A 22642-nucleotide genomic window follows, 5' to 3' on the forward strand; every position below is an offset into this window, starting at 1 on the left:
AAACAATGTTTTTGTGGGAAAGGGATATTGTGATCAATGCCTTTTTGTATTAAACATTTCTGAAATTATGAATGAATCTAAATCTTCTGCTTATATTGTCGACTCGTATGATATATGGCATGCTAGATTAGGACATGTGAATTCTTCGTATGTTATAAAATTGCAACGACTAGGATTAATCAACATGCATGACAAACAAAGTAGTAAATGTGATGTATGCGTAGAATCTAAAATAACGAAGAAAACATGTCACTCTGTAGAACGTCAAATTGAAATTCTTGGTTTAATTCATACCGATCTTGCTGATTTAAAACAAACCATGTCTAGAGGTGGTAAAAATTATTTTGTAACCTTTATAGATGATTTTTCTAGATACACCAAAGTGTATTTAATTAAACTTAAGGATGAAGCTTTTGACATGTTTTTAACTTATAAAGTAGAAGTAGAAAATCAACTAAATAAGAAAATTAAGAGAATTAGATCAGATAGAGGTGATGAATATGTTTTATTTAATGATTATTGTGTAAAAGAAGGTATTATTCATGAAGTAACCCCACCATATTCACCTGAGTCTAATGGAGTAGCTGAAAGGAAAAATAGGACTCTTAAAGAAATGATGAATGCCATGCTTATTAGTTCTAATGCTCCTGATAATTTATGGGGTGAATCTTTGCTTACTGCGTGTTTTTTACAAAATAGGATACCACATAGGAAAACTGGTAAAACACCCTATGAGTTGTGGAAAGGTTATCAACCTAATCTGAAATACCTAAGAGTGTGGGGGAGTTTAGCTAAAGTGATGTTACCTGATCCTAAGAAAAGGAAAATAGGCTCTAAAACATCTGATTGTATGTTCTTAGGATATGCAGAACATAGTGCTGCCTATAGGTTTCTAGTTCTTAATAGTGATATAATTGAACGCAACACTATAGTAGAGACAAAAAATGTTGAGTTCTTTGAACACATCTTTCCTCTAAAGAGTAGTGGTACATCTGAACAACATATAGATAGTGTTAGTGATACCTTGAGTGAAGATGTTAGGAGAAGTAAAAGACAGAGGAAGGAAACATCTTTTGGATATGACTTTTTTACTTATCTAGTTGAGAATGATCCAATAAGTTTTGTAGAAGCTACTAGTGCTCCTGATGCTAAACATTGGGATAAGGCCATTAAAACTGAGCTTGATTCAATAAAGAAAAATAATACGTGGACCTTAGTAGATATGCCTAAAGGAGTAAAACCCATTGGTTGTAAGTGGATCTTTAAGAAGAAGTACCATCCTGATGGATCCATAGAGAAATATAAGGCAAGGTTAGTTGCTAAAGGGTTTACTCAAAAACATAACATAGATTACTTTGATACTTTTGCACCTGTTACTAGGATTTCCTCTATCCGTGTATTGTTAGCCTTAACATCTATCCATAAGTTAGTAATTCACCAAAGGGATGTTAAAACAGCTTTTCTGAATGGTGAATTAGAAGAGGAAATTTATATGACTCAACCTGAAGGTTGTGTAGTCTCAGGTCAAAAGGAAAAGGTATGCAAACTTTTAAAATCTTTGTATGGTTTGAAACAAGCACCAAAACAATGGCATGAAAAACTTGATAATGTTTTACTTTGTGAAGGTTTTTCTACCAATGATGCTGATAAATGTGTGTATTCTAGATCTGAAAATGGTGAATATGTCATTATATGTTTGTATGTGGATGACATGCTAATATTTGGTACATGCAATGATATAGTTTTTAAAACAAAATTGTTTCTTGGATCTAAGTTTGAGATGAAAGACATGGGTGAAGCAAGTGTGATTCTAGGAGTTAAAATCATAAGGAAGGGAAATAGTATATTACTATCCCAAGAAAAATACACTGAGAAACTTCTAAAGAAGTTTGGTTACTATGACTTTAAGTTAGTGAGTACCCCTTATGATGCTAACTCTAAATTAAAGAAGAACAAAGGAGAATCTATTTCTCAAACTCAGTATGCTAAGATAATTGGGAGCTTATTGCATTTAATGAGCTTTTCTAGACCAGATATTGCTTATGCAGTAGGTAGATTGAGTAGACACACTCAATGTCCTAGTCAGGATCATTGGGAAGCACTTGCGAGACTCATGAAATACTTGAGAGGTACAATGGATTATGCCATTGAATATAGTGGATTTCCCGCTGTGCTAGAAGGGTAAAATGATGCTAACTGGATCTCTGATTCAGATGAGACAAAATCCACTAGTGGTTATGTATTTACACTTGGGGGTGGTGCAGTTACATGGAGATCAGCCAGGCAAACTATTATTGCAAGATCAACAATGGAATCTGAGTTTGTTGCTCTAGAAATGGCTGGTAGTGAAGCTGAGTGGTTGAAAAACTTCTTAGCAAACATTCCTTTAGGAATGAAACCAACCCCATCTGTATCAATGCATTGTGATTGCCAATCGGCAATAGCTATAGCTAAAAATAAAAGCTATAATGGAAAGAATAGACATATACAATTGAGACACAATTTGGTGAAACAGCTGTTAAAGAGTGGAATGATTTCTATTGACTATGTCAAGTCAGAACGGAATTTGGCAGATCCTCTAACAAAACCCCTAGGGAGAAAAATGATTTTAGAAACATCAAGGGGAATGGAACTTAAGCCACTTGCAAACAAACAAGTGATGGAAACCCAACCTTTGTGATTGGAGATCCCATGAATAAGGTTCATATGGGTAAAAACAAGTCACTTGTTAGTTTTGCTAGCACTAATATTGATTTTAAATCAATTTTGTCCATTCCTATGGTGTGTGTGAAAGTGCTAGATACTGCATTATCGAGAGGATAAACTTTGTGGTTAAAATTCAGAGGTAAAAGAGTTTTAACGATTTACAAAGTTTTAATGATTTTCATATCCCTTATGGGTGGTGTATAATTTGCAGTATACACTTGATGAAATCACCTATATGAGTGTCAAGTGGGGCCGCTTGCATGAGATATTGGCAAGATCTCTATAGCACTCATGAATACCGGGCACGCGCATGGTCTAGTAGCGCAACACAGCGATAACAGCAAGTAATGTGGGGGTGTATTGTGATTGATAAACCTCTAACACATACTAAGTGTCTTGGTTCATATAGCTTGCTATACCAACTACACTATGTGTTACGTTCATCAATCTAAGACTGGTTCATATAGCTTGCTATACCAGATTTGATGCATTACATCTTAGATGAACCCAATTTTTTTTCTTTTTCTCTTTATCTTTATCTTTTGCAATATGTGGGGGATTGTTGCAAAACAGATCCATGATATTGCAAAATAAAAAACATAAAAAAACAGAGTATGTGCAGATCTTTCGGAGGTAGTGGAAAATGTTACCGTTGCAGAGTTTCTCGGAGGTAGTGGAAGGGAGGTTGTGGAAGAGGTTGTGGAAATGCAACAACTCTGCGAAATATCCGAAATCCCTTACCGTTGCGAGATAGGGTTTCCCTTTTTCGTTTGCAAGTTGGGTCTTCCACCTTTACCGGCACGTCTCCGGCGTCACCTCCACCTGAACCGCACTCTCCTCTTCTAGTGGGTTGTTGAGCTTCTCACCTTGCCTATAAATAAGAGGCACGAGAATCTTTACCTCTCCTTTTTCAGCAACTAAAAGCTGCAACCTTTCCTCTTCCTCCCCTTATTCACACTTTTCTCTTTCTCTCTCTTCATTCATTATTTTACTTTATTATATATTTTTTTTCTGGATACATTGGGTTCTTACTCTATCAGGAGTAACCTGCTAGTTCTGATCTTCGGAAATCTCCGAGAAGTTCCTGTTGAATTCTGGGAGACTTGCGCAATACACCGCGAATAAGTCCTTACGGACAGTGATTACTCACGCTTCGGGAAACCAATTTTGTTCGTTTTTAAGCCTATATTACTACAATTTGTTTATAGTTGATTTTTATTATGTAAATTGTCTAACATCATCTAACATGTAGTTCGTCTATAAATTGTTCGTATAAATCTTTAGTAGATTTTTTAACATTTAGACTATCTATTCCTGATTTTTCTTTCTTGTGTTTTATGGTTTGGTGGTTACCAATTTTTTAATGATTATAGGTTTTTTATGGTGTCATTATTATTCTTTAATACCATATTACGCAATAACACGTGTTTTCACTGTACTTTATTTTCTTCTTTTCTATGTTTTCTGAATTTTAATTTCTTCTCGTTTTTAAATCAAGTTTTCAAATTATTTTACCATTTTTCTTTGCTATCAATGTTGTTAATGTTTCATTAGTTTTTTCCTTGGCAATCCTTATTCCTCTAATGCAAAGAAACATGTTAAGTAGCTTTTCAGACAAAAATGGACAATATCATTCATTAACAAATTATTAAAAATGTTATAAAAATTTGTTATCAATGCATCATTTCAATATTTTTTCGATTATAAATATTAATATTTATTGTAATTGTAGTTTGAGGATATATACCTTTGAAACATGGAAAGCCATTGAAGCCTTTCTTGTTTGTTAATGATCTCAAAGACACCTTTATCGGTGAAATCATTAATCATGTGCCAAGAGTCAGAAATTGAGGAGTGGAGGCTTAACAATAATTAACTAAACTTTCTTTTTCCTTTGTAATTACAATTTCTTTTTCATCACTTTTGCAATCAGTGTAAGAAGTATACATCGAAATTCATTGTTCTCTGCACTCGAAACAAAAAAGTTATACCCTAATGATTATGTTGAGGAACTTTTCAACTTAGTTATACATCATGAATATTCTCCAAAAACAACTAAAGAATCATTAATCAAATAAAAAAGGGTCTCTTTGGGCCTCCTGCACAACAAAAAAGCAAGAACAAAAGCTTTGGTCATGAGTATGCGTGCGGCGTGCGTATCACTAGTAATTTATAGAAACAGAAGGCAACAATAACAAGAAAAGAATAATGCAGTACCCAATCATTGTGCAGGAGACACTGTAAAGTTGTGTGTTTGTTAATTGGCTATCAAATAATTAGTACTTAAGTTGATGTGAGATGCTACCGAGATGATGATTAATGTAGCACAGATACTCTTACGATACATAGATATAAACACGGAGATACGTATTTAAGAGTTCTTTAGCTGTATACTGTGCAACAAAATTACATGTTAGCACCTCACAATAATGAAAAAGTAAAGTTGAAAATTAAACAAAAAGAGGTTGAGAACAAAAGCAGAAGCAAGAAAAGCATTAAAGAGAAAAACAGACTACACTGACCTTTTTCGGTATGTGGGAAATGGTTTGTTTTATCAATCTCCATGAATAGAGTTCTTCAAACTGAAGTGACTCCCTTTTGTTGACCAAGTTCTGAACAGTGATAGGTGCATGCATGTAAGATTTTGGATTCTTAAGGGGTAAATAATTGTGATGATGACAATGACAAGAGAGAAGGGGGAAGAACATAAAACCAGAAAAGGTTGAGAGAGACTCATCATACAATGCAGTGAACGTATTCTGATTATTTTGTGTTCCAGAAATCTGTAGGCAATCTTAGACTTAGAATATTCAAGGTGGTCCAGAAGAAGTGCTCTTAACCTAGTGTATTATCTGTCTCCTCTTTATCTTCTTTTATATATATATATATATGTTATCGCTGAATCTGGCTTTGTTTACGTGATAAATACTCTTCTTTACTCTTCTGTTGATAATTCAGAATTTTCTTAATTTGCTTTATAAAACCTCTTTAATACCAAGATCTGTGGACCATCGTTCTGCCTTTTACCTCGGACCAGATCCAATACTCTACATTTTGGCTAATGGGTTGATGAAATCAGTTTGTGTATGTTCAAAAGAAGGGTGAAACTAGTAGCATTGAACATATCAAGCAAGAATCTTGTATTTTGGAATTGAGAATGTACCTGAAATCCCATATTCAGTCCTTCTAACATCAGAAAAAACTTAGTTCGGTATATCCATGGGAATATGGCAAGAGTTCCTCCACCTCGATTCTGTTCTTAGAACAACAACTCATACTTTTCTTCAACCTTCCATGACTTGTCTCAACCTCTGCAGAAAATATGCCATAAACAGGCTTGTGATCCGAAAACCTTGATTCTCCACGGACATAAGATAATTGATGGAGACCTTCTCCATACCACAGTATACGATCACACCTATACAAAGGAAAATATCCACAATGGAATAAGTTGCAACACTTAAAAAAAATCTTTTCATAATTGCTAAATTTCAAATGGGATTGGGATCTTTCTGCTTAATTCTTATGACTGAAGATGATCTTACCAAGCAGGTGTTCTCTTTTTCTCCTTTGGGTGCATGTCATCTCCTGCATATCTATCTGAATTAGTTGAATATTTGTATGTTGGAGGGAAATAAATCTTCCCTTCATTCCATCCCACGAATGCACGACCTCTCTTTTGCTCTATTCTCAACTGCCATGAATAACAATATAGATAATATAGATGATATAGATAATATAGATAAACTGTTTTTTTTTAAGATTTAGAGTTTAAGGTTTAAGATAAAAGAGAGAATTATAAATTATAGTTATATCAGCATACCTGGTCGTTTTCCAATAATGCTCTCCAGTTCTGCATCTCAACAAGAGCCTTAGCAGAACGGTAGGAGAGGACAATTCGATAATTCAAGTCTCCAAGCCATATAATTCGACTGAGGAAATGAATCCAAAGTTAAAACATGATGCAAAATTAGGCAAATGGAAGAAGGGTATCAAATTACATAAGCATGCTATGCTACTATTATTAGTCATACTACTATATGTAACAAGACACAAACACTGATACGGACACACTATTTAAAAGGCGTGTTTGAGTTTCATATTGTATACAAGCAAGTTCTTACTCATGCTGGAGGATTGTCTCCAGAGACTTCTCATTGTCAGCACCATGGACACGAGGAAACCTTGTCTTCTTAAGAATCTCAATCACATCAGAGTTTCTTCTTAGTTCATCACCTTCCTTCTGTCCTGAGGTTAAGTGGCTACAAATGAAGCAAAAGCTTGTTTCATGCAGAGACATGCTAATTGAGATGGATCCCTGAAAACACACAGGCAGATTAATAACTCTCATGTGAACCAACAATTTCAATCATTCAACAAATTTTCCATGAATATATGAAACCAAAAGTTAAAACATTACCTTGTTTCCAAGATAACCCATCAATCCTCTGCCAACACATGATACTTTAATGTTTTTAACATGATCCTTCAATTCACTCCTCACCCATATGGTAAGAAATATTCCCACCATTTGCTTACTTGCAACAAGGCAGTGCCTGCCATGTCCATCTTCAGTAGTGGCAGGTCCACCATGAGACAAGGGTGAAAACAAGACTGTGTTTGGGGAATCTCTAAGGGCATTATCATCATCAGATAAACTCCATCTTGAATAGTCACTGGGTCTGGAGTAGTCACTTGCTCTGGAGTAGTCACTTGGCCTATAACCCCATCTGAAGCCTGGATCGAAATCACTTTTCCTATGACCAAAAATTACACGATCACAAACGCTGAATCTTCGATCTAGTTGAGGTTGCATGCTTGAAGGATCATCGTCAGTTCCCCAGCTGCTAGAACTTGTCTGGAACGATAGACGATGGAAGAATGATGGATTCTTCTGCCTAGACGATCCCTCAAAATCTGCATTTAACTCTACCACTGGCTGAGTGAGTGGAGAGGGTGTGTAATACCCTCCACCTCCACTAGAACCAGGAAGATTGTTTAAGGTCCTTCCAATGAGAGCAAGCCATTTTTTTGCAGGGTTGTTGTCTTCAGAGCCTAAGATATTACCAACATTCAAGGGAACTACCTCTTGAAATCTGTAACACAAATGTGTCGTTACTCATTAGCAACCAACCACTAGTGTTTGCTTGGAAAAAACATGACATTAACTAGTACAAAATGGTACCTAAGAAGAATTGTATAGTGATGACAGTGATGTCGAACATGAAAGCTTTATAAAAAGAAATCCTACCCAAGAACATAAATATCTGCAGGTGGTGAGGCATGAAGCCAATCATCTATACTCAAATTACTTGGTGGAGATCTTCCAGCCACATTCCATGTAGCAACAAAAACACTGCTCATAAGGTAAGTGAAGTGAGAAATTGGACTCATCAAAGCAAGATTTGTTTTCATGGTGAAAAAGTAAGGTCAAAGAAAAAGCATACCTGTAGTTATGGACATCGACAATTCGAGGATGGTCAAGACTAGCTCTGCCTCGCCTGACCTGCTCCGTGTTCCTCCCAATCTTCTCTGCACAATACAATGAGGATTGTAATTTGTAAACAGCTAAACACTTTGTAAAAATGTTAAGCTAAAAAGAACAAGACAAAAGAAAGAGGAAATTTCAAATGGGTAATTGTAGTGGGTAATTCATAAATAATTGTGTACCTGTTTTGCTCTTTTTGATTGTGCAAGGCTCTCTCTCAGAGAAGCTTTTCCTGCTTCTGTATTCTACTTCACCTCCTGGAGAAGGAATTAAGTTACAATGCATCAAATTACAATGCACTGAGTAATTTTTTTTCAAGAAAACAAAACGAGAAACCAACCTCCATAAGCAACACCATTTGATTGGAAGGAGTCCTCCTCTTTGCTTCTGATATTGAAGAACTTTCTGGCCATTCTCTTCGACCATGAGAGCTTCACAAGGCCCAAACACACAAAACAATCAACAAGTTGCCAAAAATTGAAAGATGCAAACGACAACATGATCAAAACGATGAATTCCATTTCCCAAAGAACATAAAAACAAAACCGACAAGGACAACAAGAGTGTAAAAAACCTTGCTTTTTTTGGAATTCTGGTCTCCCATTGTTAATCTTGTACCTCACACAGCCCCTTATGCTAAATTCTCTTCCTGTGAAATCCCTTTTTCGGATTTCCACCCTCTTTCTTTCTTTGAGAGAATAGAAGAAAAGGAGAGACAACAAAATAGGTAGGTGAGTGTGGTGTTGTGTTTTGCTCTCTTGTGATGGCACAACCACACTCTTAAAAATGCAAGAACAAGGAAACAAGGTCCCAGTAAATATGCCACCAACTAGAAGCTTTTAGTATTTAATGCCTTTAACTGAGACGAGGAACAACACAATGCGACAAGCAAAGCAATAGAGAGAGTTGTGTTTCTCTCTCTTGGAAAAAACAGAGTTTCCTCATTCTCTGCAAAAACAACAATAGCATAAAATTTGAACAAAATAAAGCAGTGTGAGAGTTAAATATATATATTTATTGAAATGGTAACGATTGGGTCAGATGAACAAAGGCTGCCCCTGGTCAACAAAGTGAGTTTTTTTCTTTTCTTTACAGTCTTAGGCACCGTCCAAGCTGCTTTTGAATTCCTAGACCGTTCTTGGATACGGCTCTTAAATGGTATGTTAGTATTGAACGCACGTTTCAGACACCGACACTTATAGGACAAGTGTATTTGTATCTGTGTCGTATCAGTATTTAACACACATTTTAGACACAGACACTTATAGAACACGTGTATTTGTATCAGTGTTTAAGCTACATCTTAAGCTACGTCTTAGACACCGACACTTATAGAACACGTGTATTTGTATCCGTGTCGTATAGTGTTTAAGTTTCGAAAATTGTCAATTTCTTCGGGAAGTTGATGCGATAACAGACAAAATGGGAGGGCAATTGGAATCCCTTTTTTGCCTCGTGAACTTTTCAAAGACATGAGTAATGAGTGAACTTCCTGAGTGATCAAATCAAGTGTCCTTATCAAGAAGCACAATCTTCTCTTTACGTCAATATGGTAATTGCACATATCTAATGTCTAAAGCAAAAAAGAAGTGGTCCCAAAGTTTCTCTTCTGTCTTTGAGTATTGTTGGCAACCTAAAACAATATCTTCTTCGGTGCTATCTAACCTTCAAACAACGTTTTTGGATTTAAAAGGATATGATGAAAAAGGGTGCATCATATTTGGATGTGCAATTCATCGATGCATCATTCTCAGGAGAAGAGACAGCTTTTTTTTTCTATACCATTATAAGTTGATTGATTTTAGGAGTAAGATAGAATTTGTGTTAGTCTTTTGTCCAAAAGAGAGCAAAAATATGTGTTAGTGGACTTAGCATGTATTTGGTTCTGTTGTCTGGTGAAGGAAATTAGAATAAATTTTCGTGTTTACAGTAAAAGCAATTTCTTATGAGTTTTTTTTTTCTCTTGCAGAGTCGAGCATACACTCGGTCTAAGTGACATATATGTTTTTGACACTTGTTCATGATCTTCTTGTTTAACCTCCTCATCCCTATATATTAACCTTTGTTTTGTATAACGTGACTCTTTTATAAACATTGTTGTAATGATCGAAAACATATGCTAATAACACATGCTAGTATATATGGTATGTGCTCGACATTATCAAGATAAAATATATATCACTTGCTAAATAAGTCCTTTGTTATTCTTAATTTTTCAATATTTTAAAAGTACTTTAACTATACACCTATAGGTCGGTAATAATATATAATTTGGGATGATCTCCACTTCCAAACTGAATTGTTACTCCACATTAATGATCACCATGAATAAAATGATCTAATTAATTAATCTTAAATGATAAGCAGCTATTTATGGAGAAATAGATTGTAGTTACGTGACTAATCTAAGGGACTCATAACAGTCCACTTAAAGGATATCATCTCATTAACCTACAAATATTCACTCAATCTATCTTATCTAATATTTTAAACTCTCATAGTACAGAAAACTTAGTTGTACTCCTACTGACCTAAGCATTGCAGAATTATTTTCAAATAAATCTTTCATTTACTGTTGAAGACTAACTGGAACTCAATCTCAAAAGACAATGCATACTCTTCGAGTTACACTTCCTAACTCATTTATAATAAGAACAAATACAATATCCAACTAATTTATATCCATCCAATTTCATGAAAAACTCAAACTTAGTTAAGAAACATTAAATATATTTTGTATTAAAAAAAATAATCTTGAAAATTAATACATAAGATATTTTTAAAAATAATATATTATATTATAATAAAATAATAATTTATTAAGTGTGAAAATGAATGTAATGGGTAAATTTTATTTAACAAAAATGTTTCTTTGTTAAACTAGTTTAATCTTGAATTCATTGTCGTGTGTATGATTGATCATTTACAGGTGATTCAGTAGTTGGAATATGTTATTAGTTACTTGATTTTAGCGTCCCATCAGTACCTTTTGGCCATATTTCTTATTTTGGCTCAAGTATAATAAGGTTCCAAAACTATTTTTAACCCAATAATCAAAAAGAGAAAGTTGTTTATGCAATGATTGTCTTCTTCATTTTAGATTAATGATACTCACATTTTTTTTACATAACCACTTTATAACCTTAATATTATTAATATATATTTTTCATAAATTTATTTTTAAGATAATAATAAGTTTTCCATTTTTTATACAATCAAAAATACAACTCTTCAATATATTATTTTAATATTTTTTCATATAATTTAATTTCAAATTTATCATTTATTATATATTTATTTTTAAATCATCACATCAAAATTTTTTATACAACTTTAAAAATTGTAAAAGTATTATTTTATTTTTTTAATATATATTTATATCTAAATTTATCACATTAGTGATATATAACTCAACTCTAAAGAATCATGATATTTTGACAATCGTATTTCATCCCACAACTGTAATAAATAAATAAAAACCTTAAGAAAAATACACGTAAATAATTAAAATATAATATTTATTGATAACATTTTCTTAAAAAAAAAAGTAGGAGTGTTGCAAATCAATTCAAAGAACAAAGGTGGGAGAGTGTTGCAAAAACAGGTGGCAGAGTGTTTGCCCCCGGATCCAGCGACATGATTACAACAATAATAGCTACACATGCTAAATCACCTAACATCTGTGAACTGGATCCAAAGCCTAACACAGAAGTAGCTCAAGAATATCAATGAAAATCTGACCAACCAAATTGCAAATTGCAAATAGCAAGGAATTGAGGTTACAGTAAAAGCCCTAGGATTCTACACTGTTGGATTCTTCATCAAGAAAAGGGTAGTCACTGTACCCAACAAGAGGATCAGAATTCAGGTGATAGAATGTGAGGCGATTATACTTGTTGAGAGGAGCATTGAGAGCAAATCTCTTTGGCAAATCTGGATTAGCCAAGAACAAACGACCATAGGCAATGAGATCAGCTCTGTTTTCAGCAATGGCTCTGTTCCCATCTTCACGGTCATACCCTCCAGCAGCAATAAAAGTGCCATTGAAAGCCTTCCTCATAGGCGTCAAGTTTTCATCTGGACCTCCAACACTTCCTACTCTGGGTTCCACCGCGTGACAGTACACAATGTTGAACTTGTTCAGTGCATTCACCATGTAAAGCCCCAGTTGCAGGGGATTTGAGTCTCCAGACTCCGAAAAGTCTGCAAAAGGTGATAACCTGATTCCAACTCTATCAGCCCCTACCTCATCCACAACAGCTTCAACAACCTCCAGAGGAAGCCGGCACCGGTTCTCCAGAGATCCACCGTATTGATCTGTTCGGTCATTCACCTTGTCTTTCAAAAATTGATCAAGTAGATAGCCATGTGCCCCATGGACCTCAACCCCATCAAAACCTACAATTTGCACAACCACAGACTTTGTGAAATAATGATAAGAGGATGTTCTGAATCATTTTGCTGCTAATAAAATCTAGCAACTATAAACATTGACACTGACACTCTGATACGACCTAAATACAGTATACATGAATACATGTATAATCTCTTAAATATAGAATATTAGATACAGATCTATATATTATATAACTATGAATATAATTATGAATGATCTAAATTGGTAATAAAGATTTATGTGTCTAAGTATATTTCAATTTTTTTAAACACAGATAAATGTTTTTCATTGGTTTAAAATATTTATTTTTTATTTTTATAATTATACTAAAAATTTATACGATAAATTTAAGTTTTTAAAAAATTAATATATTTTTTATTTTTAAAATTATAATAAAATTATTAGAAATCTAACAAATATTTATTAAATTTTACACATCACATATACAAGTCCGACAAATGTGTATTATGTTACCGATATGTGTATTATGGTATCCGAGTCACGTCACTTAAGAGAAGTGTTTAAGAGAAAGAGAAGTGTTTAAGAGAAGTGTTTGAGCATTATAGAATGAAATAACTTACCAGCTTCGATGGCATTCCTCGCAGCAAGTCTGAAGTCATTGATAATACCAGGAATTTCATCGGTCCTGAGTCGGCGTGGGGGCGTATGTTCGGTATGTCCAAGGCCGTCAACTCGAGGTGTTGGCGAGATTCCCTTGTCCGTAGAGGAAATGGGTGCTTGCCCATTTGGCTGATAACCTGCACAAAAACCACAATGCTAAGTAATCAATCAACAACCCAACCGTGTTAAGCTTGAAATCAATTACAGAAAAAAAATGAATCTGAATAGGGAAAACAATACCTGTATTTGAAACCCTTCCGACGTGCCAAATCTGGCAGAAGAAGATACCGCCTTTGGCGTGGACGGCATCGACGATGGGTTTCCATGCTTCGACTTGCTCTTTCGTCCATATCCCGGGCGTTTCCGGGTAGCCTTGAGCGGTGTCGGAAACTCCGGTAGCTTCGGCGATGAGAAGGCCGCCGTTGGAGGTTCTCTGAGAGTAATAGAGGACGGCGTGGGGCTGCGGAACGTTCTTGTAGGACCTCTCTCTGGTGAGCGGAGCCAAGACAACTCTGAAAAAAGGATGAAAAATTAGGAATGAATTGAAAAAGGAAGGGGAGAATGGAGAGAGACAGAGACAGAGAAAGAGATACCTGTGAGATAGATTGAATTTTCCCATCTTGTAGGGAGTGAGAAGAGGGGTTGGTTGGTGAGAAGGAGCGGTGGCGGCGGCGGTGGCGGCCATGTGGTGGTGCTAGGGTTGAGGTTGATTCCGATTGGATTTGAAGTGGGAAGGAGTGGTGGTGAAGGTAGAGTTATAAATAGAAGAGAATTGAATAAGAGGAAGAAGGTGACGTGTGCCATTGCGTAGCAGAGGTCACCTTCTTCGTCACGGCAAACCCCATTTTATTCTGATTTCCCTGTCCTACTAGAAGACAGTTACGCATTAATGTAACTGATTTATGCTAGGGTACACACATTACTGAATCCTTTCAAAGGACACATGTGTTAGGAGTTGTTTTTTTTTACCACCATGTTTTTTTTTTTTACTAAAATGTGGCTAAATTTTTTTAAATTTAGATAAGTCCTATCATGTTGGTATTATTTCATATGAACAAAATGTGTTAATTTGATATGATTTTAACCATGTTAACCTAAAATTGTATTAACTTGATACGAGTTTTATGGTTTATATTGAATTTAAGATAATTTGAACATTGATTTTAGGAAAACCTTTGCTAGATCTGTATTGTATTCAAATATAGGTTTACGTAATTTTGTATCAATTTGGTGAAATCATCTTACATTGACAATATTTTATTAATTTTTTTTTAAAAGCAGTTATCCTTTGATAAAAAAAAATCATCGTGTTAAAAAATTCTAAGGAGTCTGAGTGACAATTTTTATTAAAATTATCCTAATTTTTTGCCCACATTATCTTAAAATTACATAAATATCTTTTGAGTTTAAATAATTAGAGTTGATAAATGGGTAAAACAAAACAGACCGTTGAAATGAAGCTGTTCAATTGAGTTTGACTGAAACCCAAACCTTTTTAAAAAGTAAAATGAAAGTTTGATAATTTTTGGAGTTTTACATAATTAAAATTATGCAATAAATTTAAAAATAAATATATATAATAAAAAATAAATTTGTAATTAAATTATATAAAAAAATATTAAAATAATAATATTGAAATTGAAATTATCGATGTAGTATTACCTTTAAAAATACCCAAATTCTTTTCTTTTACACTTGTGTATATTTTCCATACATACATGTTTCTTTCTCTCAATGTGAACCACGTGTGTGATGTCATTCATGTCTTTTCTGCACCCTTCATATCTTTTTTTAAGCTTGAAAAGGCAAAACAAATACTGTTACAATTTTATTTACGCTTTGTTTCGATGATTGCGACCAATAAAATTTTTAGGTACGGATAATCAATTATCAATTATGCATCTATTTAAATATTTTCTGAATTTATTGAATTTAAATTTTACTTAATAATATAAGTTGGAAATTCATTTTTATCATTCATTTACTTCTATGTTCAATAATGAATTAGTATTAACTTAAACGACACGATTAGAGTTAACCTTTTTAATAAATTAGTACATATAATTTTAAAATTAACTTTATGTTCGAATATAAACGTGATGGTATGCTGATAAAAATAATAATAAATAAATAAATAAATAAATAAACGTGATGGTATTGGTTAATTAACATAAACTTTTAACGTACCTTAAATACTTGTAGAAATTTTTTCTTTATTTGAATACAGAAACCACGTGACTTCACAGACACTACTTAAAGTTAGCCTCTGACAATAGAAATTAACATATAATTTTTTTGAATCTACTCCATGTGCAATGTAGATCTAACCTTATTGTTTAATTAGCATCATTTTTTTACTAACTAGGGTTAACTTCCGATTTACATCGATTTACGCTAAATATTTATTTTTTATATTTTTTTATAGAATTTTTTCTTTATTGGATGATGAACCGACTTTAGGGGTTCATGGAATAAATATTCTAATACTAAATATATTTTCCTTAATACTAAAGATCTTAGCTTAGTACAAGATCTTGTAAAATACTGATTTCTGATTTAAGATCTCACCTCAAAATTTTGCATCAAAAGTGTTGTTATAATATAGTTACTTGATTTTTCTTCCCACGCGTGCTAAAGATCTTGTTAACTTATTATAACAAGATCTTGTTAACTTTCCATTAGCCTACATTTATCACTCCATTGAAGTGCATGGAAGTTGTTTAAATTTATTTTCGTACGAGTAAAATAGTTTCACATCGCTTAGCAATCAAAGTCAATGATGATTTTAAATATAACTTCCTTCCTTCACTTACAAATTTGTTTTGGTACTGTCAAAATATAATCTCACATTGTTTGAGAGTCGAGATCAATGACAGTTTAAATACACTTTTCTTCTTTCACCCACAAATTTGTCCTGATAACACCAAAATATAGTCTTATATAGCTTAGGAGTCGAGGTCAATGACAATTTCATTCCCTCACCCACGGAGACGCCGACAAAACCGTCACAGAGCATCAACCACCAAAACAAACAATACCTCAAATGCAATGATTGACTCTAGCGATCGATGTTATCTCTCAAACTTTTACCAGACTGGGTTAAAATTAACACTGATGGGACTGTTAGGGGTATCTTGGTCTTGCTACTCTTGGAGGGATTTTCCGTGGTAGTATGGAGGAATTTATTGGTGCTTTTTTAGGTTTCTTGAAGTTTAGACTGCTTTGGTTGTTGAGTTGTGTAGAGTTATACATGCTATGAAGGAAACTCAAAAGATGGGGCTTACTAATGTTTGGCTTGAATATGATTCTGCCCTTAGTTTGTGTTGCGTTTAGTGTTAAGACTAATGTTCCGTGGATGTTTCGTAATCAATGGAATACTTATCTTAATTTTTGTTGAACAATTAGGTTTAGGATTACTCATATTTTTCGTGAAGGGAACACGTGTGCTGGTTAGTTTAGGATTTATTCAGAGAGAATCATTTTATTTCATTGGTATAATAGATATAATAGAATTCCATATAGTTTGTTATTATAATTCTTTAAGAATAGTATAGTCTACTTATGTGTATCGCTTTTGTTAACATACGGGCTTGGTCTACTCCCCTCATATTTTTGTTTTTTCTTTTTTTTTCTTCTTTTTTTATTAATATTTTTTTTCATGGGGGTGACAAATAATGATATTTTTTATTAATATGTCAAGTTGCATAATGATATTTAACATGAAAACTTTTATAAAAAAAATAGTAAAAAGAAATCATAACAAAATTATTATTGATTTAATTATTAAAGCACTAATCAAACCCCTCGAAGTACGATTAAGAATAAGATGAAATAAGATGTGCTTCATTTCGAAGAACAAAGCCATATTATTACAACAATAAAAGTTCCAAAACACTACATTGCCTAACAACTTAGAACATAATTGTGTTAAACTGAACTAATTCTTTGCAGAGAAGTATCTGAAGAATATTATGTGGATGAAATGACCAGCCAAATAGCAAATCAGGTAGAAATTTGCAGGATAAACCCTAGGATCTTACAGTGTTGGATTCATCATCATCAAGAAAAGGGTAATCATTGTACCCAACAAGCGGATCAGGATGCCCTCCGATGTAGAATGTGGGACGATGATACTTGTTCAGAGGAGCATTCAGAGCAAACCTCTTGGGCAAATCTGGATTAGCCAAAAACCAACGACCATAAGCAACAAGATCAGCTCTGTTTTCACCAATGGCTTTGATCCCATCTTCCCTGTCGTAACCTCCAGCAACCATAAAACTCCCATTGAAGGCATTTCTCAGAATCACCATGCTCTCAGGGTTTTGAACTTTCCCTCCAATGCTTCCCATTCTGGGCGCCACCACGTGACAGTAAGCAATGTTGTACCTGTTCAGGGCATTCACCATGTAAAGCCCCAGTTGCAGGGGATTTGAGTCTCCAGACTCTGAGTAGTCTATGAAAGGTGATAGCCTTATTCCAACTCTGTCAGCTCCTATCTCGTTAACAATGGCTTCAACAACCTCCAAAGGAAACCGGCAACGGTTCTCAAGGGATCCGCCGTATTGATCTGTTCTGTCATTCACCTGGTCTTTCATGAATTGATCCAGTAGGAAGCCGTGTGCCCCATGGATCTCAACCCCATCAAAACCTACAATTTCCACAATCACAAGATAAAGCATTTGTAAGACTGGACACTGTGCGAAACACGTGTCAGAGACCGATATTCGTACGAGAACAGATGAGTGTCGAATTCAAGAATTTATTTTTTTATTTCTAATAATTATAAGAGAGTTTTAACACAATTATAAAAATCTAACCTACAATTTTGACAATCACAAGATAAAGTATGTTTTGAAGAATTTGTAAGAGTAAAATCTATGAGGTTCAACATGTGTAGACACTTGAAAATCACTTTTATTTGTTGGATTTCTAATAATTCTAGTTCAAACATAAAGAGTTCTAACATAAGTTTTTTTTTTAAAAAGATATTAATCTTCTAAAAATTTAAATTTATTATAAATTTTGATAAATTTTTATTGTAAATTTACTATATTTCTTCGTGTCTGTATCATGTGGTAACAATTTCTGATTCAGTGTTTATGTTATATGAAACAAAATGTGAAGGAAATTAATTACCAGCTTCAATGGCATTCCTTGCAGCAATTCTGAAGTCATTGACAACATTAGGAATTTCATCGGTCCTGAGACGCCGTGGTTGCGTGTATTCCGTGGATTTGAGTGCCTTGTCCGTTGAGGAAATCGGTTGTTGGCCATTCGGCTGATAACCTGTTCCAAAATCAGAATGCAGAGTAAGTAATGAATGAAGCGTGATGAATATGAATATGAAGATGGAAGAAGAAGATATATACCTGTATTTGAAACCCTTCCAACGTGCCAAATCTGACAGAAGAAGATGCCGCCTTTGGCGTGAACGGCGTCGACGATGGGTTTCCATGCTTCCACGTGCTCTCTGGTCCATATGCCGGGCGTGTCCGGGTAGCCTTGAGCGGTGTCGGAGACTCCGGTGGCTTCGGCGATGAGAAGGCCGCCGTTGGAGGTTCTCTGAGAATAATAGAGGACGGCGTGCGGCTGCGGAACGTTGTTGTAGGACCTCTCTCTGGTGAGTGGCGCCAACACCACTCTGTGAGAGAGGTTGAATCTCCCCATCTTGTAGGGAGTGATCAGAGGATTCGGTGGGTGAGTGGAAGAGGGTGCAGCCATGGTGGTGTGAGAGTTGAATTTGATTCGATTTGGATTTGGATTTGAATTGAATTTGAATTTGAAGTGGGAAAAATGGAGGTGCAGATATAAACAGAAAGATTCGAAGGAAGAAGAAGAAGATTGACGTGTGCAATTGCGTAACAGTAGAGAAGTTGACCTCTTATTCATCACGTTTTCTTTGTAACTTCCCTGCTCTACCTACATTCAATATAAAATCACTTAAATCGGAAAGAATCACTTCACAAGTGCAGCGTTGTGATGGGTAAATGTATCACTGCAGATGTTTCCGTCACGAGACACGGTCCCATGCCACAATAAACAGATTACCTGTCACAAAAACAAATGAACCTGTCCCAAAAACAGGTCACAATTGAGTTTGCATTTTCTGTTTTAATATTACTAGCCGTCTACAGCACGGGTATTTTATTAAAAAAAAAATTACAATACCTAACTGACTATATATTTATTCATAAATGAAATAATTTATGCAATCTTTTATGTTTTAATACAAAAATTATATTTTCAAATATGTTATTATAAAAACATTATAAATATTATATTATTGTAAATTTAATTATTATTAAAACATGATAAGAAATAAAAATATGTAAAATAAATTGTTTAATGGGTAGTTTGTCTATAGATTGTTTAACATATAGTATATTACCGGATAGCTGAGAAGGCTGACATGACCGAATGGTCAAGAAGGTCAAATGACTCTCTTAGTCTAAACATAGTCCGTAAACCTATAATTAACCACAATTAATTCAATTTAGTGTAAATCGTGATTAAGGTATGATTTAATCATCTTTTGATCCCACAAGCATACCCATTATAGTTGAGGTCCATCGAAAAAGTATAAATACCAGAGGAAATCAGCCAAGACCAAGGTAATTTTTTTCATCTCAACTCACCTGTACATTTTACTCATACTAACTTGATTGTCAAGTGCCTTTGCATGTGCTCCCCACTCATCTCGGTGAAAAGAATAACCAATTGGAGAACACTGCATCTAGTGCCTATGAAGATTGGAAAAAGAAGACAAAAGGAGTCACTCTAGAAACAACCCAACCTTATAAGAACATATAACTTGTCTATTTATCGTCCATACCTAATTTTTATATATGCTTTAGGTTAGATTTCTAACATGGAAATAAATTTTTTGAAATATAATGGACATTCAATGATGAAAACACCAAAAACTTGTGATATCTTTCTTGGTTATTATTTCACGCATGACATGCATCAAATTCTTCACTGAATTCATTGATATATGAAAGAAAATGTGACTCCAATTATTAGAGTTCGTCTTATCTATTTCCTGTTGAGAATAAAAGAATGAAAGATAATACAACACAAAATTTAGGAAGAACAATATGGAGAATATAAAAAGGGTACAACTTGTACAAAAATCCAAAGCTAGCATAGAAGTGATGAAAAGTTTCACTTGTTATGTTTGCACATAGTTGATATTTAGTGCAAACACCTTCGTCAGAATCAGAACATTTACATGAATATGGTTTGCAAAATTGAACAACTTCATGAATTTATTTTTGTTCCCTTTAGACACTTTTTGGAACAATTATATGTACTATCATCACAATTAATTATGAGACTCCATAAAAACTGTATTTGTTTCAGGCTAGTGTTCATAGAAAAAGTACAAATTGTGTTATTTTGGATCTAATGATTAGAGTTACCTTTTTTTCAGAATAGTATTCAAAATGTTACAAAGTCATCTTCATCTGTCACTATCTTTTGCATTAAAGAAGATGACATACACAACCCATTTGTACAATACAATAATATATTTGTTTAATGGTAGAATTTACTTCTCTTTATCACTTCAGTCAAACATCTACATGACTCAGTACACAAATCATGAACATATATTTTAATCACAAAAGTTATGAAAACCCATGTGTCTTTGTGATGAAAATTAATGATGTGGTAAAAAGTATTAAATAATTTGGATGACTTTATACATTAGTTTTTATTATTTTTAATAGTCATTATAAATAAAACGACTTATTTAATATTTTAATGATGAATGATTATTTGTGATGCAATGAAAATTATATGGTCAAACCAAAAGTCATCACTTAGAATATGTGTAAATATTATTTTTTAGAAAATACAATTTATCTTATTTTTATACTCTTAACTTTAGTATATTTTTAAAAATTTATTATTTTTATATTTTTATTGACTTAAATATCAAAAAGTTTTTTTATGTGAACAATTTTTTTCACCGAGATCAACTGAAAACTTATTTCTTAAAAAACTCGTTGTCCTCATCGAGTTACATACATTTCGATAGAAATGCGTATATATATTATTTCTGACTAGACTGTAATAGAATTTTCACTACAAGAAAACTATTAAATAAAAATCAATTTTAGAGACAAAAAATAATTAATTGTTATATTGACTAAATTAGATATTATTTTAGAGACTAAAAAAAATTTTGATTTCTAAATTAGTTTCTATTCTTGATAAATAATTTTTAAATTGGTATCTAATTACCTACCAAGGTTTTAACTACCTAATATTTAGATTCTAAATTTGGTAGCAAAAACTTTAGTAGCAAATAATATACCAATTTATAAACTATTTATCAATAATAGAAACTAATTTAGAAACCAATAATTTTTTAGTATATAAAATAATATCTAATTTAGTCACTATAACAACTAATTATTATTTTTCTCTAAAATTAATTTTTATTTAATCAGTGTATAATTACATAAAAATAAGAATAGATCATCATAATTAGTTTTTGGTTGCAATTTTATTAGGTAGTTGAACAGCATATCCCATTTGCCAACATGGTTTTCTTTGATTATTTAAATGAATCTATAACAATAACAAATATTACGAGAAAAACATTAAATAAAAAATAATTTTAAATATATAATTAAATTAAAATTTATTTTATAAATTAAAAAAATTATTGGTATATAAAATAATTTTTATTATTGATAACATTTATAAAATAATTTCTAATTATGTATTTATACCAAATTTTTAACTACTAACTACTTTATATTTTAAATTAGTTTTTATTATTAGTTTTTTAAAAATTAATTTATAATATAAAATATTAGTAATTAAAATCTTGGTAACTAATTTATAGATTATTTATAATTTTTATTAATAATAAAATCAACTATCAGTTTATTATTCGTATTATCTGCACAATAAATGGATCGTGTTTCCTATGCACAAACCTTGCATATGACAAGTTTTAAAAATTATGAGAGTAATCATGTGTTACAACGTTTCTATCATCTACCTAAAAGGAAGCTAGAAAAGAGAAGGAAAAAAAGGAAAAAAATAATAATATTTAACTCTTCTATGAAAATTCTAAAAAACCATGTATAACTTTTCTCTTAAAAATTATGTAAAAAGGCTCCACTATTAGCTAAATTTAGAATGATATATTTAAATTTTTTATTGATAAAAAATAAATTAAATAAAAATAAATATTTAAACGATATTCGAACTCTATTACACAAAAAATATTCCAATAGTCCAATAATGTCTAACCCATGCTAAAAAGGTATAGCGTGACCTATTTTTATTTATTTGCTTATTTTCCAAACAGAATATACACTTGATAATGTATGTTGTATTTGTCTTTTATGGGACTTTTTATTACTCTCATAACTACACTTTATTTATTTGTTGCTTCTTTGAGTTAAGAATAT

General features: G+C 32.9%; 3 protein-coding genes across 5 annotated transcripts; all 3 read right to left on the reverse strand.

Moving 5' to 3' along the window:
* Positions 1–4578: 4578 nt before the first annotated feature.
* LOC137810357 (type IV inositol polyphosphate 5-phosphatase 7-like) lies at positions 4579–9639 on the reverse strand. 3 transcript variants are annotated; one of them, XR_011080888.1, is made up of 13 exons: positions 8769–9639; positions 8535–8625; positions 8377–8451; positions 8154–8238; positions 7958–8062; positions 7127–7802; positions 6831–7024; positions 6530–6638; positions 6252–6400; positions 5870–6124; positions 5229–5318; positions 4924–5099; positions 4579–4805 (listed from the first exon to the last, which is right to left on the reverse strand). XR_011080888.1 is itself a non-coding variant. In XM_068611584.1 (11 exons), exons 1-10 carry the CDS (start codon positions 8796–8798, stop codon positions 5899–5901), a joined length of 1740 nt encoding a protein of 579 aa, XP_068467685.1. In that variant the 5' UTR covers positions 8799–9590; the 3' UTR covers positions 4579–5318; positions 5870–5898. The 3 variants fall into 3 exon arrangements, 1 of the variants encoding a protein (XP_068467685.1); XR_011080889.1 differs by having other exon boundaries at positions 4579–5099; positions 8769–9590; XM_068611584.1 differs by having other exon boundaries at positions 4579–5318; positions 8769–9590.
* A 2056-nt stretch (positions 9640–11695) lies between these two features.
* Positions 11696–14073, reverse strand: LOC137810358 (putative 12-oxophytodienoate reductase 11). The gene is made up of 4 exons (XM_068611585.1): positions 13805–14073; positions 13452–13723; positions 13172–13348; positions 11696–12592 (listed from the first exon to the last, which is right to left on the reverse strand). The coding sequence occupies exons 1-4, from the start codon at positions 13894–13896 to the stop codon at positions 11988–11990; spliced, it is 1146 nt and encodes a 381-aa protein (XP_068467686.1). The 5' UTR covers positions 13897–14073; the 3' UTR covers positions 11696–11987.
* A 2965-nt stretch (positions 14074–17038) lies between these two features.
* On the reverse strand, positions 17039–19215 carry LOC137810359 (putative 12-oxophytodienoate reductase 11). Its single transcript, XM_068611586.1, has 3 exons — positions 18581–19215; positions 18348–18497; positions 17039–17859 (listed from the first exon to the last, which is right to left on the reverse strand). Exons 1-3 carry the CDS (start codon positions 19098–19100, stop codon positions 17240–17242), a joined length of 1290 nt encoding a protein of 429 aa, XP_068467687.1. The 5' UTR covers positions 19101–19215; the 3' UTR covers positions 17039–17239.
* Positions 19216–22642: the final 3427 nt, after the last annotated feature.

Source organism: Phaseolus vulgaris, chromosome 2 (assembly GCF_000499845.2).
Source record: "Phaseolus vulgaris cultivar G19833 chromosome 2, P. vulgaris v2.0, whole genome shotgun sequence".
Classification (NCBI taxonomy): Eukaryota; Viridiplantae; Streptophyta; class Magnoliopsida; order Fabales; family Fabaceae; genus Phaseolus; species Phaseolus vulgaris.

Excerpts from the sequence above, each read along its gene's own strand:
- LOC137810357 (XM_068611584.1), bottom strand. The coding sequence starts at position 8,798 with ATGGGAGACCAGAATTCCAAAAAAAGCAAG. Across the intron at positions 7,025-7,126 it reads TGGGTTATCTTGGAAACAAG|GGATCCATCTCAATTAGCAT; the intron begins GTAATGTTTTAA and ends GTGTGTTTTCAG. Across the intron at positions 6,125-6,251 it reads AAAAAGAGAACACCTGCTTG|GTGTGATCGTATACTGTGGT; the intron begins GTAAGATCATCT and ends TCCTTTGTATAG.
- LOC137810358 (XM_068611585.1), bottom strand. The coding sequence starts at position 13,896 with ATGGCCGCCACCGCCGCCGCCACCGCTCCTTCTCACCAACCAACCCCT. Across the intron at positions 13,724-13,804 it reads AAATTCAATCTATCTCACAG|AGTTGTCTTGGCTCCGCTCA; the intron begins GTATCTCTTTCT and ends TCCTTTTTTCAG. Across the intron at positions 12,593-13,171 it reads GAGGAATGCCATCGAAGCTG|GTTTTGATGGGGTTGAGGTC; the intron begins GTAAGTTATTTC and ends TGCAAATTGTAG.
- LOC137810359 (XM_068611586.1), bottom strand. The coding sequence starts at position 19,100 with ATGAATAAGAGGTCAACTTCTCTACTGTTACGCAATTGCACACGTCAA. Across the intron at positions 18,498-18,580 it reads TGGAAGGGTTTCAAATACAG|GTTATCAGCCGAATGGCCAA; the intron begins GTATATATCTTC and ends ATTTTGGAACAG. Across the intron at positions 17,860-18,347 it reads AAGGAATGCCATTGAAGCTG|GTTTTGATGGGGTTGAGATC; the intron begins GTAATTAATTTC and ends TGGAAATTGTAG.